Here is a 14,436-nt window from a genome sequence, read left to right on the forward strand (position 1 = left end):
AAAAGGGTACTTAAACAATATTTCATAAACCACAATGTGATTTTTAAATATTCAGTTTACTCACTTGACTTTGGCATGTTCTGTGACAGACAGTTTGTTCTGCACCATTCCTGGATGACAGGCTGTAAAACAGTGAGAGATCTTGTGGCAGACGCTAGTGGCTAACGCGACGAGCCACGAGACGCGCTCCATCACGGGCAAAAAGTGCATATAAAATATTAGATATGATGACAAAAGGGCAAATAAGAGCAGGATTGCACTGCCTGTGTGTTTTCATGTATCAATCGGAGTGTCTGGTATATGAAAACAGTGAGAGATTTTGTGGCAGGTGCGACTCTAGTGGCTGACGCGACGAGCCATGAGACGCGTTCCGTCACGGGCAAAAAGAGCAAATAAAATAATAGATAAGATGTGTTTTCGTGTATCAATCCGAGTGTCTGGTAGATGAAAACAGTGAGAGATCTTGTGGCTGGTGACGCTTAAGCCCAATTTATACTTCTGCGTCGAACTTACGCCGTAGCTACGCCGTAGGCTGTGCGTAGTGCGCGTACCCTCCGGCATACCCTGACGTGCACCTCTCCAAAAATGTAACAACGCGTCTATTCTACGCGGACGCAAGCGCTGTGATTGGTCTGCTCAAACCGCTTCCTCGGGTTTTCACATGCGTGCGTCAACGCGGACAACGACGCAGAAGTATAAATTAAAACCAAAGCGTAGGCTACGGCGTAGAGGCTCCGGCGTAGGTCCGACGCAGAAGTATAAATCAGCCTTTAGTAAGAGCCACGAGACGCGCTCCATCACGGGCAAAAAGAGCGAATAAGACAAGATGACGCGGAATGCATGTCTATTTGATCATGCATCAGTCGGAGTATCTAGTAGCTGTAAGCCAATTGAAACGCGTTCATTAAATGGTGAATATTGACATATTGGGCGTTGCGTTCTGGCTTCCACTGACTGGGGATACGATTTTGTTCAAAAACATCTTGTGTAAGGACGAGAGGCAGGCGAATATATTGGCCAAAATGCTCTGTACGATTTTTCTGAGATCATCTACTCTTCCCTGTGGATGACCTGTGACCTACTTTCTGTAAGATCAGAATTTTTGAGTTTGAATTTTTGAGATTGAATTTTAGAAAACTGAATTTGAAGTTCCGAATTTCTTCATCTTGAAAACTTGAATCTGAATTTTTTTAAACTGAATATTTGCAGTATAAGAATTCAGAACAAAAAAACTAGCTGTTTGAAAATACATGTCTATAAAATTCAGCCATAAAAACATTTAAATTTGTTAAATTTCAAATCTTCAATATTCGTTTTTAAAAAATCAAATTCAGAACCATTTAAACTACCACCTAAAATTCAATGTTGTTAGATTACAATTGCAAATAATTCAAATTTACACAATTCAAATTCAAATCATTTTGTCATATTATTAGCTCCATATCAGAGAGGAAAAGGGAATGACCGCATCCAGAAACGCAAAGGTGGAATGACATCTTGAAAAAGACGCAAACGCACCCGTTAGAGCTGGACGATATGGCCAAATTTTATATCACAATATATTTCTTAATTTCGGTCGATACGATATCATTCCAATATCGATATGAACAATATAAAAGCCTCACAAAAACTGCCAAGAACGCCCACAACAGATGTCTGTACCTACAATCTTTTGAAAAATGAATTGGCCGAGTCTATGAAACCTGCTGGAGTCTTTTGGTACTGCACCATAACAAACTACATGAACCAATGAACTAACCCATCATAACAATAATATTCTCTTCTCAATACCTGCTACAAGACCATGAAAGCATTTGGGTGGCTATATTCAATTTGAAATGTAATATGCAAAATGACAATGCAATTTGTAAAATGGCAATGCATTTCTGTTTTTAATTTTACATTTGCCATTACATTTGTGCAACGTTTGGTGCAAAATTAAAATTCAATTATATAATTTACATTTGCCAATTCATACACTAGTTTTAATATGTAAATTGAATACATATTTTAACGCTTTATAAGTTGCAAAATTAAAATGTATTACAGGTATGATTAGATATGTTTAACATTTTCAAGCAAAAACTATAGCAAAATTATCATTTAAATGTTATTTTTCTTAATTGCATTTACACTCAGTTAGACACTTGCGATTGCATTTTCATTAAATGTCCCGCAATGAATGTAGCAAAATTCAATGTGCAAATTGATAATACATTCCGAGCCGATCACGTCCCGCCCCCTCCCGCCCTGTCAATCACTGTGTGAAGTTTCGGTTTCGTAGATATTAAAATCATATGTATTGGTCATTCTGAGGTCACTCAGCATCCCCACATGCTCCAAATTAACGCAAAAAAGTCTCGTTTGTTGGTGCCAGTTAAACTGTTGTTTGTGCTGCTTCTATCGGGTGGAACAGATCTGATGTGTTCCCGCTGCTAGTCGGCACCACTCTCCGCCACATTTTGCAGCTCGCTGAAACCAGAAGTTTTGAGATCTCAGGCGAAACACCACTGAATTTATACCACTGAATTAGTCTTTCCTCTCTTATCAACTATTTCGTCTACTTTCTCCTCACTTGTGGAAGCTCGTTAAGTCACATTTTTATTGCGGTCAGGGGCGCTCATTCTGTAGCTGAAACTTGCCGCGCTGGAGATCAGCCTACTAGTGCTGAGCACTGGCTGCGTCCGCGTGTCTGTGGTGAACGTCATCACGAAAGTGGCCAATTGTGTTCTGCTCTTTCTGACGGCTGCGAGCCTAACGTCAGTCAGTGACAAATGCTGTATATCGAAATATCGAAAATGTGTTTAAAAATCATATCACCGTTATCAAAAAAAAAAAAATATTGCGATATATATTGATTTATTGAATTGAATTATTGTCCAGCCCTAGCACCCGTGTTGCTCTTACAGAAAATAGGACCGTCACCAGTGCCGGAGCACACAGGGGAATGACCGCGGCAACACTGAACAGTGAACTGAAACAGTGAAGCACTCACTTTTCTGCCCTCTAACCAGCCGTCAACATACACAAACATTTAGAATTTGTTGCTGTTAAAACAGCAGTTGAGAGCTCAAAGCTCGCGATCACCACTGCACTCGTGCTGTAGAACGCCAGCACTGGGAGAGTCTTCCTGAAGAACACCGACACACTCACTCGATGTAAACAACAGCACTCTCTGAGACATCAAACGATCGGCTCCGAAGCGATGGCAACTAATCCATGCATCTACTTCCGTATTTATACCCGCGCCGCGGGGGCGGAGTGTGTGTTGCGAATCACACACACCAATTCCATTGGCTCGTTCAATAGTACTCGAAGAACATTGGCTCTCTAACGTGATCCCCATTCAGTTGACGTCGACTACGTCCGACGTTATCGACTGAAAGGGAACTGTATTCCCTTTTAAATTGGACGTAATTACATATTAGACGGAAAATAAACTAGTGTATTTTTATTAATAAAGTTAAGTACATATACATATTTATAAAGAATATGTACATTAGAACATATTTAACCAGATAATCTAATAATATTCTTTTGATTGTCCCTAGAAAGAAAACAGTTTATGGTCGCTCAGCTTTTGGCTTTGCTGCTCCAAATAATTGGAATGTGCTACAAGTCATTGAAATTAGAGTTATATATTTCAATCTCTGCATTTAAAAAACTACTTAGGAGTGTTTTTATCACAGCCTGTAAATGTTTTAAATTAATGTATATATTGTAATGCATATTTCTATGTCTTTCAGGAGATTTTAACTCTCCTGCCAGGCTGTTGTTGAAAATAAGAACTTGGGGATAGTTCACCAAAAAATTTAGATTAGCCCATTTACTCACCCTGAAGCCATGAGGTGAATATGACATTCTTCTTACAGACAAAATCAATTGAAAAAATATATGTATTGTCTCCTCTAAGCATTAAATGTGAGTGAATGGCTGGTGAAAATTTGAAGGCCAAAAAAGTGCATCCATCCATTATAAAAGTAATCCATATGGCTCCGGGGGGTTAATAAAGGCCTTCTGAAGCGAAGCCATGCGTTTGTGTGAGGAAAATACCCATATTATCACTGGCTTCCCACAGAAGGCCGTATGCATCGATTTACGGTGGAAGACTAACCCCTGACCCGTGAATTAGAAATGTTTAAAGGACATGACAGTGGATTACTATATAATAGAAGAGGCGCTTCAGTTTGTTAAACAGCCCTATTTGTTTAAACCGCAAGAGGCGTCTATCATATGTTGCTCCTACATCATACATACGTCTTGTGGCTCAAGTCGACTTGCGTAGTATGCACGCGGTCATCTGGCGGAAGCAAGTTATTTTAGATTATAAAGTTTAAAATATGGGTATTTTTCTTACAAAAACCCTTGGCTTTTCTTCAGAAGGCATTAAATATCCCCCTGGAGCCATGTGGAACACTTTTATGATGGATAGATGCACTTTTATGGACTTCAAAACAGAAAAGGCCATTCTGCCATTATAAAGCTTGGTAGAGCCAGGACATTTTTTTTATATATATATATAATTCCGATCATATTCCTCTGAAAGAAGGATGTCATGTACACCTAATCATACACTCACAATTGAGGGTGAGTAAATCATGGGGTAATTTTAATTATTGGGTAAATTTAATTATACCGTAACTATCCCTTTAAGTGACTTGCCTGGTTGAATAAAGGTTAATAATAATAATAATAATAATAATAATAATATGTTGTTATATTTTTAAGAATACCATGTTTTGGGCATACCAGAAATAAATGTGTAAAGTTTTTTCTTCCTCTTTTCTCTAATATATTCAATGCTAGAAAACGTACTAAACCTTGACTGTTGAGTAAAATATCCTACAGTAACCCAGGGTGCAAAACACATCAAAGCAAACAGAAGTTGAAAACTAAAAAATGAAGAGTTATGAAGGTTCCCAGACTAATTGTTGTTTTGGCAGTCAGTCGATTCTATTTGAATAGTGGAAGCAAACATGTTGTCTGATCCAAAATGAACTAAACTGATTCTTTCAAAACCTTGGCAATTCTGATTGTTCAAGGCAGGTGTGTTGTAATTTGGTCAACAAGATGTGCGTACATTAACCTATGATGCAATATATTTTTTCCAAATAGAAAGATTAAGAGGTAAACATCACAGCCTTTTCCCAACAGCACAAACAACATGAAATCTACAATAAGCAGAACATGGAAGATGCTTTTCTTGCTCTTTGGTAAGCATAGTTTCGGTTACTTACTTCACAGTATGCATGCTAAACCTAAAATTAATTGATTCTAATATCTCTAGGACAATTTTGAGATGTCTTTGTGGTTCTTTTACAGCGTTTCTCTTGACTAGAGCTCATGGACAGAATACTTCCTGCTCTTCTTCTGAATTCTCTTTTGAGATGCTCAACAAAAAACTTAAGGTATAGCATATCTGTATTGACAGTTTTTTACAATGTAAACGATTGTAATAAAATAATGGTATTTTGACTATTGCAGGCACATCTAATATCACAGTTAAATTTTGATTTTTATACTAACTTTTTTTTTATGTAGGATATAAAAAATTGTCTGGAAACTGTATCTGATACATGGACAACATATCAAACCGCAACTATTTTTAATCAACTAAAAATGCTGACTGATATCAACCAGAAGCAACAAAACAAAGGTAATTCAGTCTGTATCTCTCCTTCCAAAAACAAAATTTCCAAACAACATCTCAAAGAAATGAAAGAAACACCCATCACATCCTTTCAGCTTATGCTACTTAATATTTTAGCATATATCGCATGCTATGCTATTTTTTCAAAACTTCAACACAGAGCTGTATATCACTTATCCATATGTTTTAAAGTTGCATATATAGCACCTAACCTAACTATCAGATGTGTACCAGATAAGCTATTTCTTTCAAATATAGTTGAAAAAGCATGTTAAGCACAGCTAATATTTATATCCATAAAAGTACTAAAAATATCCTGTCTTTGCAGGGTTACGGAGGTTAATGCCAACAAACTGCACAGCTCCAACAGTGCCTGAGGATGGAGGACTGCTGTGTGTATCTGTGACGGATAAGACTAAGACCTACTGTAAACCTATTTGCAATGCAGTATGTACATTAGTCTCACTGCTATCAATTTTTTCAATTAACTAAAAAACGTATGCTTTCATATATAGTGCTGTGCTTTAAACACATTTTGGATTAACTTTCTTTCATTTAAAATTGAATACGACATAATATATATTTTTTTTTAAGCATACTATAAAATAAATTAACTTTTCCACTATAAACTACATCCTCAATTTAAAAAGGTATCCGTCGGTTTCATTTTAAATTAATACCATATTGGGGTAGGGGCATATTATAACTATACAGTATAATTATATTATATTATATATGACATTTAATTTATATATACACACACACACACACACACAAATTTAAAATTTGATTATATAATATAATATTCTAGATACCCTATTGTTCTACGATTTTTTAATGCACATTGGGAAGCACATTAGCTTCTCATTGTTCCTCCAGTTAACAATCAAAACAATCCGTGTAAGCAGTGTAAAAAATGTGGTTCGATCCTCACATTGGTGTGGACAAGAGCAGTCAAGAGCAGACACGCTGAATTCAAATTCAATCTCTGACAGTAGATGGCGTTTATGGAACAGCAGAAATATAGCGGTGTTCCGCCCCCAAATTTAATGCCAAATTTACACTTCCAAGTGTGAGCTCTGCTCAGAGCAGAGGCGGCATAAATGCATTTACGCCACCATTTCAATTGTATACTTTGATTCAAGGAGATGAGGTGGGTCAGAGCAGGCATTATTTGGTCTGACTTTTATGCAGCATTATGTCTTTACACAGAATTTTGAGCAGGCACAGAGCAGCTTTAACTCTCTCTGTGTAAAGAAGCCTCAAGACCTCTTGAAATTCAGGCTTTTGTAATACCATTTATATTTAAGGCTTTTTATGAGTTTAAATTTGATAAAACAAAAGACTTTTTAAGATCCACGGGGACCTTGTAAAATGCACACAAACTGGTGCAGGTTAAAGGACTTACACATTTACAGATAGACTATAGCCCAGTTCTCTTAGGGCCTGTTCCAATATCCACACTTGCGTTCTTGGCCACTTAAGAGTAAGTGCACATGACAGGAAGTAAGTGGCAAGCTTGTTTCAGGTCTGATAAACGCCCAAAGCTCAATGCCCTTATCAGAGTGGCAATTATATTTTCACATATAATTTGGTAGTAAAACGTCTCAGGTTACGTATGTAACCCTGGTTCCCTGATAGGGAACGAGACGCTGCGTTTGAGACGCGGTGGGAACGCTCTGCGTGATTACGTCGTGAAGCACGTGTAAAATCAGTCCAATGGAAGCCCGCTACAAAATAGGTGACGTCATAGACCAGGAAACTATAAAGCAACCCTGAAATCAGACCGCGATAGCTTCTGAAAAACCTGAAGCAAGTCGATCAGGGCATGCAGGAAGTATGGCAGGCAAACGCAGCGTCTCGTTCCCTATCAGGGAACCAGGGTTACATACGTTACAGACCTTTCAAGGGAACTCGAGCTGCGTTTGAGACGCGGTGGGAACCCTATACCCACTACGCCACAGTGACAAATGCCCGTTCAGTGTGAGGTCCTGCGCACACTAAGAAGCAAGCAACCTCGCCCCAGGAGTGGAGAGGTCAAGGTCATAAAACCTGACAAATGTATGCGGAGAGGACCATCCTGCCGCATTACACACGTCAAGAAGGGAAACTCCCGAAATTAAGGCCATAGAGGCCGCCATACTCCGAGTAGAATGGGCCCGCACAGCCATAGGTGAAGGCTGTCCGGCCGCTTCATAAGCCAATGAAATAGCCTCGACTATCCATTTACTCATAACCTGCTTAGATGCAGGGCATCCTCTCTTGAGTGACCCAAAACAAACAAATAGTTGCTCAGATTTACGCCACAGGGCAGCTCTGTGAACGTAGGCATCTAAAGCCCGGACTGCACATAACAGGTTAAGCTGTTCCTGGTCAGGGGTATTAAAGGGTGGAGGATAGAAGGCCTGCAGCACTATTGGGCCCCCAACATTCAGTGGGACCTTAGGAATATAACCCGGCCTGGGGTAGAGAAATGCCTTCACCATACCAGGTGCAAATTCCAGACATGAAGGAGCAACCGACAAAGCATGTAAATCACCAATTCTCTTGATAGATGAGATAGCAAGGAGAAATAAAGTCTTTAGAGTGAGGAACTTTTCAGAAACCTCCTCGATGGGCTCGAAGGGAGCTAAAGCCAGACCCTCGAGTACAATGGCCAAGTCCCAAGCCGGTGCTCTAGCGTGCAGTGCAGGTCTCAACCTCAATGTACCACGGAGAAAGCGAGTAATTTTTTACTTCTATTGGGAGAGGGTTTCTCCCAGTAGAAGTACCCCCCAGAGGGGTGTGGTAGGCAGATATAGCCGCCACGTAAACCTTTAGGGTGGAAGGAGATAACCTGGCCGAGAAACGGTCTTGCAGAAAATCAAGAACTAAACCAACAGGGCAGTTAAGAGGATCTAACTGACGTTCAACACACCACGTTGTGAAAAGTTTCCATTTTAGCGCATACAGCCTTCTCGTGGAAGGAGCTCTGGATTGAAGAATGGTTTCTACAACATCAGTCGAAAGACCGGTCTCCCTGAGCCTGGCCCCCTCAGAGGCCAGGCCCACAGTTTCCACAACTCCGGCCGAGGGTGAAATATCGTGCCCCCGGCCTGAGACACGAGGTCCACCCTGATTGGGATCTCCAAGGGGGAGCCGTCCAGAAGAGACACCAAGTCCGAGAACCAAACTCGGGTCGGCCAATAAGGAGCTACTAGAAGCAGACGAGCCCCTTCTCGGCGAACCCTCTCCAGAACCCCCGGAAGCAAAGATATCGGGGGAAAGGCGTACAGGTGCGGCCTCGGCCAGACCTGCACCATAGCATCCAGACCGAGAGGAGCTGGGTGCGTTAGAGATAACCACATGGGACAATGGGTTGAATCTGATGATGCGAAAAGGTCTACCTGAGCACGACCGAACTTTTCCCACAGGAACTCCACCACTTCTGGGTGAAGTCTCCACTCCCCGGGCCTCAGCCCCTGTCTCGACAGAATATCTGCTCCCACATTCTGACGCCCCGGAATATATACCGCCTTGAGCGACAGTAACTTCCCCTGGGCCCATAGGAGGATCTGATGGGCCAATTTGCAAAGGTGACGTGACCTCAGACCCCCCTGATGGTTAATATAGGAGACCACCGAAGTGTTGTCTGTGCGGACCAACACGTGATGGCCTCTCAGGTCTGGCAGGAAATATTTGAGTGCTACAAATACCGGCATCAACTCTAAACGATTTATGTGCCAGGAACATTGATGGTCCTGCCACAGACCTTGCGCCGAGCGGCCACTCATGACCGCCCCCCATCCCGTGAGGGAAGCATCCTTCGAAAGCGTGACGCGTCGACAAGGAGCCCCCAACACTGGGCCCTGGGCGAGGAACCAAGGTTTCTTCCACAGGGCCAAGGCACGAAGGCATAGCCGCGTGACCTTGATCTTGCGGAACGGATTTCCCCTCGGAGAAAACCCCTTGGTCCTGAGCCACCACTGCAGGGGTCTCATGTACAGAAGGCCAAAAGTAATAACGTTGGACGCAGCTGCCATGAGACCCAACAGTCTCTGAAACTGTTTCACAGTGAGTGACTGGCCTAGTTTCACATTCTTTGCGGCTGTGAGAATCGCAGAAATACGAGCAGGAGACAGGCGTGCCTGCATTGTGGTCGAATTCCAAATTACACCTAGAAAAGTGGTCCTCTGAGCAGGGAGGAGCACACTCTTTTTGGTGTTTAGCCGCAACCCCAAACTCTTTATGTGGGACAGAACAGCATCTCGATGCTGAACTGCCACCTGCTCTGACTGAGCTAAAATCAACCAATCGTCGATGTAATTTAATACGCGGATGCCCTGGAGTCTCAACGGAGCCAGAGCTGCATCCACGCATTTTGTAAAAGTGCGGGGAGATAAACCTAGGCCAAATGGAAGAACCCGATATTGGTATGCTTCGCCCCCGAAAGCGAACCTCAGGAACCTCCTGTGATGAGGATGGATAGATACATGGCAGTACGCGTCCTTCAAGTCTATTGTCACAAACCAGTCCTCGGACTGAATCTGTGATACAATCTGTTTGAGTGTAAGCATTCTGAACTTGAGTTTCTGAACCCTGCTGTTTAACTGGCGCAGGTCTAGAATAGGACGCAGCCCTCCATCCTTCTTTGGAACAATGAAGTAACGGCTATAAAACCCTGACTCTCTGGCTGCTGGGAGGAGAAACCCTTTCTATAGCCCCTTTCGAAGAAGTGTCAGTACTTCTTGCTCCATTACCAGAGCCTGCTGTGAGTCCACCACCGTGGGGAGGACTCCTTGAAATCTGGGCGGACGAGAACCGAGCTGAATTCTGTAACTCTTTTCTATTATGTGCAGGACCCATAGAGAAATATTTGGCAGAAGTTTCCACGCTGCCAGAAATTCCGATAAGGGAACCAGTCTCTCGAGACTGGCCTCTGGATTTGATTGAACAACCATTTCGGTGCCCTGAAGCGGCGAACCGGCAGGGAACAACCGAACTGACCATTCTACAACCCTCCTCAGAGGATTGCACGGGGACGCTGACACCTCGGCGCCCTGAAGCGGCGAACCGGCAGGGAACAACCGAACTGGCAGCGCTGCGACCCTCCTCAGAGAGTCGCACCCCAGAGGGCGCCGTTAGGAGAAACGATTTCTCAAAACCGTCCCTCTTTTCTTTTTTTTTTTTCATTCGACAGGACTTCTTGTCTAAGCTTTATTAGAGATGACGACAGTCCTCAGATCTTGCCTACCTCTAACTAGCTTAGTTCCTACGACCCTCCTCGGAGGATCCTAGGAAAAAGCAGGCACCTCGGCACCCTGAAACGGCGAACCGGGCAGGGAGACCGAACTGACTGCTCTACGACCCTCCTCGGAGGATCGTATGGGGACGCTGACACCTCGGTGCCCTGAACGGCGAACCGGCAGGGAACAACCGAACTGGCAGCGCTGCAACCCTCCTCAGAGAGTCGCACCCCAGAGGGCGCCGAGGAGAAACGATTTCTCAAAACCGTCCCTACCCCGGAGGGGACCACCCTTAGAAGCCTGATAGCCTCGGCATCAGGTCTTCTTTGTACTCTATGCCAGTTTCAGGAACATAGATTGGTGAGGAAGAAACCTCTCGAACACCGCTGAAAGGTTTAGTTTTCTTGAAAGCGGAGCATCCAGAAGAACAGACATTTTTATCTTTCTTTTTCTTTATTTTTATATCAGAAAAACGTATATATATATATATATATATATTCTCGAATAGAGTCAATGCTGACATCCTCACATTCATCTATGTCCTTAAATACTTTACCCACCAGTACTGCCTAATAAAATTTATTTATTATTAAAGATGGCTGGTGGGTAACGTCGGGGTTAAAAATGATGACGCCGACTCGGGAGAGAGAAAGCTCGCAAGCATCTCTATAATCCAAGGCACTGTCATACCATGATACTTAATACCCATAACATTACTCTAGTTAGACGTTTGGGTATTAAACACATAAAATAGAAACCGGTTTATTCCACGATCTCGACACCTCAAGTGTGGAGATAGGGAAAAACCAGTAGTCCCCGACGAGGAGGCTGAGATACAGAGTTTTCCTGTTTTTTTAGATATATTTCATCTAATAAACTCTTTTTATTTTCACTCTCATAATGTTCAGCTGTCCAGTAAATATTTAACTAGCAACAGCATTAGAAAAGCCTCCTGTTAAAAGCTCCTCTTTATTCAACAGATTTATGAGCTGCCTATTTATTGAAAAATCAAACATCTGCCTTTTTCTTAATATTTTTATTTGTTTTGTTCACTTTTTCTTAACAAAACACTAACGATACCAATTCCTCAGAACTGGAAATCGCAGCACACTGGATCTGCAGGTGAAAGCTGAGATAGGGCGGGGCCCGTCCCAACCCACGCTGTCAGATCCGATTTCGAACCCCAAAATGCGAGTCGCCGCCGTGTCTAGGCAACAGCGGGACCCGCGCGGGGAGCGCAAACTGTACCGTCCTCCTCAAAGAACGATCGGCGAGAGCGGAGCGTCTTCATGATAGACTCATACAATGCTCACAATCAGCCCCCTCGAGGACTGACTGAGCATGCTCCACTCCCAAACAAGCAACACAAAGCTGATGTGTGTGTCCCCACCCGTATATAACGAGGGCAGGGAACAACACACCGTCTATAATCTTGCTTGCTCGCCATAATATTGATAGATATATTGGGCTTGACAGACAACAATAAATAGACAAGGACAGATATACAGAGCGCTTGCTGAAGGTGCAGAAGCTATCGCGGTCTGATTTCAGGGTTGCTTTATAGTTTCCTGGTCTATGAAATCACCTATATCGTAGCGGGCTTCCATTGGACTGATTTTACATGTGCTTCACGACGTAATCACGCAGAGCGTTCCCACCGCGTCTCAAACGCAGCTCGAGTTCCCTTGAAAGGGAACGTACATTTTATTTGATCACTTAATTGGACGCACAATCTTCTACATACAGACTACCTTGAAGACATTTAGAAGTTTATTTTAAAGTGCAAAGTATTGAAAATCAAAATGTATAAATGAAGATATGTAAAAACTTCATTTGCATTTTTTATAACACTATGTAAACACTACAAGTGTGGATATGGGGACAGGTTGTATATAGTAGTTGTATTTGAAAGTTTGTGAAGTAAACACATTATGTTTAACAGACTTTAATAGACAGAACCCAATGATTCATCAGCACCTCCCAGTGGACAACCCAAGATATTGACAAAAAGCTTAAAACCAGAATCCAAACCAATAGGATACGAACCATCATGACAAACAACACATTTATTTTTCTATATTTCATCTTTCCATGCAAACAGGGTTATGATTTCAACTTTATAAGAAGATCACGGCTGTTCGAGGAATGCAGTGCTACCACACAACACAAATGGACAACACAGTTTATTGGTGGCAACAGGCTGGCTATATGCAACAGTAAGTTTTGCACATTTCTCCAATTTGAGATTTATAAATGAAGGAATCTGTGAGGTTCACAGGTTACATTATTTAATCTATATTCTGAATACTCTAGTACTGCATGCTTAGGTGTACTGAAAAATGTGTTTTCCTACATTTCTCTGAAGAGTCCAACGTTGCAGTATCAGGGGCCCCCTCTGCCTACTTCCCTGAGGGCCATGACTGTCACAAAATAAAGAGCCATGAACAACTACTGCGGAATATAACAAACATCTTCCAATCAGAGCTAGAAAAGGCAGGCATCACACAATCATTGAGGTCTTTCAGCCTTCTCTGCAGCTAGAACAAAAAGATTCAAGGAGCTCTAAGTGTTCAGGACTGGCTTTGTGCTGGGTATAAAATTAGAAAGAAACCAATTTTTTTTTTGGGGGGGGGGGGGGGGGGCATTGAATGTAAAGCATGATTCATGGAAGTGTAAAAATGTAAACTGTAGAAACACTTAAGGAAATTAGAACCTAGTGGTGTGATGAAGAAACATTAATAAATATGCTGTGAATAGTGTGCTCAAATCAAATTAACCACAATAATTTAATAACTTATAATTTAACAATTAATGTATTTTCATAATGTCAAGGTTCAGTATGGAAATACCACAGTAGATGACAAAAGGAAACATAAGGAGCAAACTGGCACAGGCAGCATCACACACACACACACACACACACGCACACACACACATATATATATATATATATATATAATTTTTTTTTTCTTTTTTTTTTTTTCCCAAGCTCTAATTGTTGGGCTGGGGAGTCTTAGAAAATCTTAAGACATTAGTCATGTTTTTCTAAGCAATTTTACAGTATACAATTAATCACCCTCAGACAATGGGAAAATAAAGCAGCGGAGCCTATTACTAAGGGGTTTCAGATGATTTAATTTCTGTGGCTGGAATAATTGGGGTCTAATGAGGAGACGAGAATCAGACGGATCAGCTTAATGGGAGATGAGCACCAGTCATCCAACTTAACCAATCATAGCCTAAGGCCAATTCATCTGTCCCTGTTTATTTCATACGCAAGTGCTGCATGTGCAACAGAAATTGTGTGATTTTTTTCAGGCCATTTCCATCTGTCAAAAATGTGTATTAAAGAATTTCTTAGGATTAATATGAATCCAATTCAGTCTGTACGCAACCCTTTTATTTTCAAACATAGATATCTCTGTTCGGCTGTATTATTGCAATAGGACCACTAGATGCCAGTGTTGTCAGCATTTTAAGTACTTGTATTTGAATACATACTGTAACACAGACTCACATAATCTGTGCCTGAGATGAAGACAGGTATCTATAGAAAAAGAA

At 41.7% G+C, this 14,436-nt stretch overlaps 1 protein-coding gene across 1 annotated transcript; it reads left to right on the top strand.

Annotated features, from left to right (window-relative positions):
* The first annotated feature begins 5,118 nt into the window (after positions 1 to 5,118).
* Positions 5,119 to 13,792, top strand: LOC143744715 (uncharacterized). The gene is made up of 6 exons (XM_077236352.1): positions 5,119 to 5,213; positions 5,323 to 5,408; positions 5,542 to 5,656; positions 5,979 to 6,097; positions 12,977 to 13,091; positions 13,241 to 13,792. The coding sequence occupies exons 1-6, from the start codon at positions 5,165 to 5,167 to the stop codon at positions 13,414 to 13,416; spliced, it is 660 nt and encodes a 219-aa protein (XP_077092467.1). The 5' UTR covers positions 5,119 to 5,164; the 3' UTR covers positions 13,417 to 13,792.
* The last annotated feature ends 644 nt before the right edge of the window (positions 13,793 to 14,436 follow it).

Source organism: Siphateles boraxobius, unplaced genomic scaffold (assembly GCF_051911475.1).
Source record: "Siphateles boraxobius isolate OS27281-9 unplaced genomic scaffold, OSU_SipBor_1 20, whole genome shotgun sequence".
Classification (NCBI taxonomy): domain Eukaryota; kingdom Metazoa; phylum Chordata; class Actinopteri; order Cypriniformes; family Leuciscidae; genus Siphateles; species Siphateles boraxobius.

Excerpts from the sequence above, each read along its gene's own strand:
- LOC143744715 (XM_077236352.1), top strand. The coding sequence starts at position 5,165 with ATGAAATCTACAATAAGCAGAACATGGAAGATGCTTTTCTTGCTCTTT. Across the intron at positions 5,409-5,541 it reads TGCTCAACAAAAAACTTAAG|GATATAAAAAATTGTCTGGA; the intron begins GTATAGCATATC and ends TTTTTTATGTAG. Across the intron at positions 13,092-13,240 it reads CAGGCTGGCTATATGCAACA|AGTCCAACGTTGCAGTATCA; the intron begins GTAAGTTTTGCA and ends ATTTCTCTGAAG.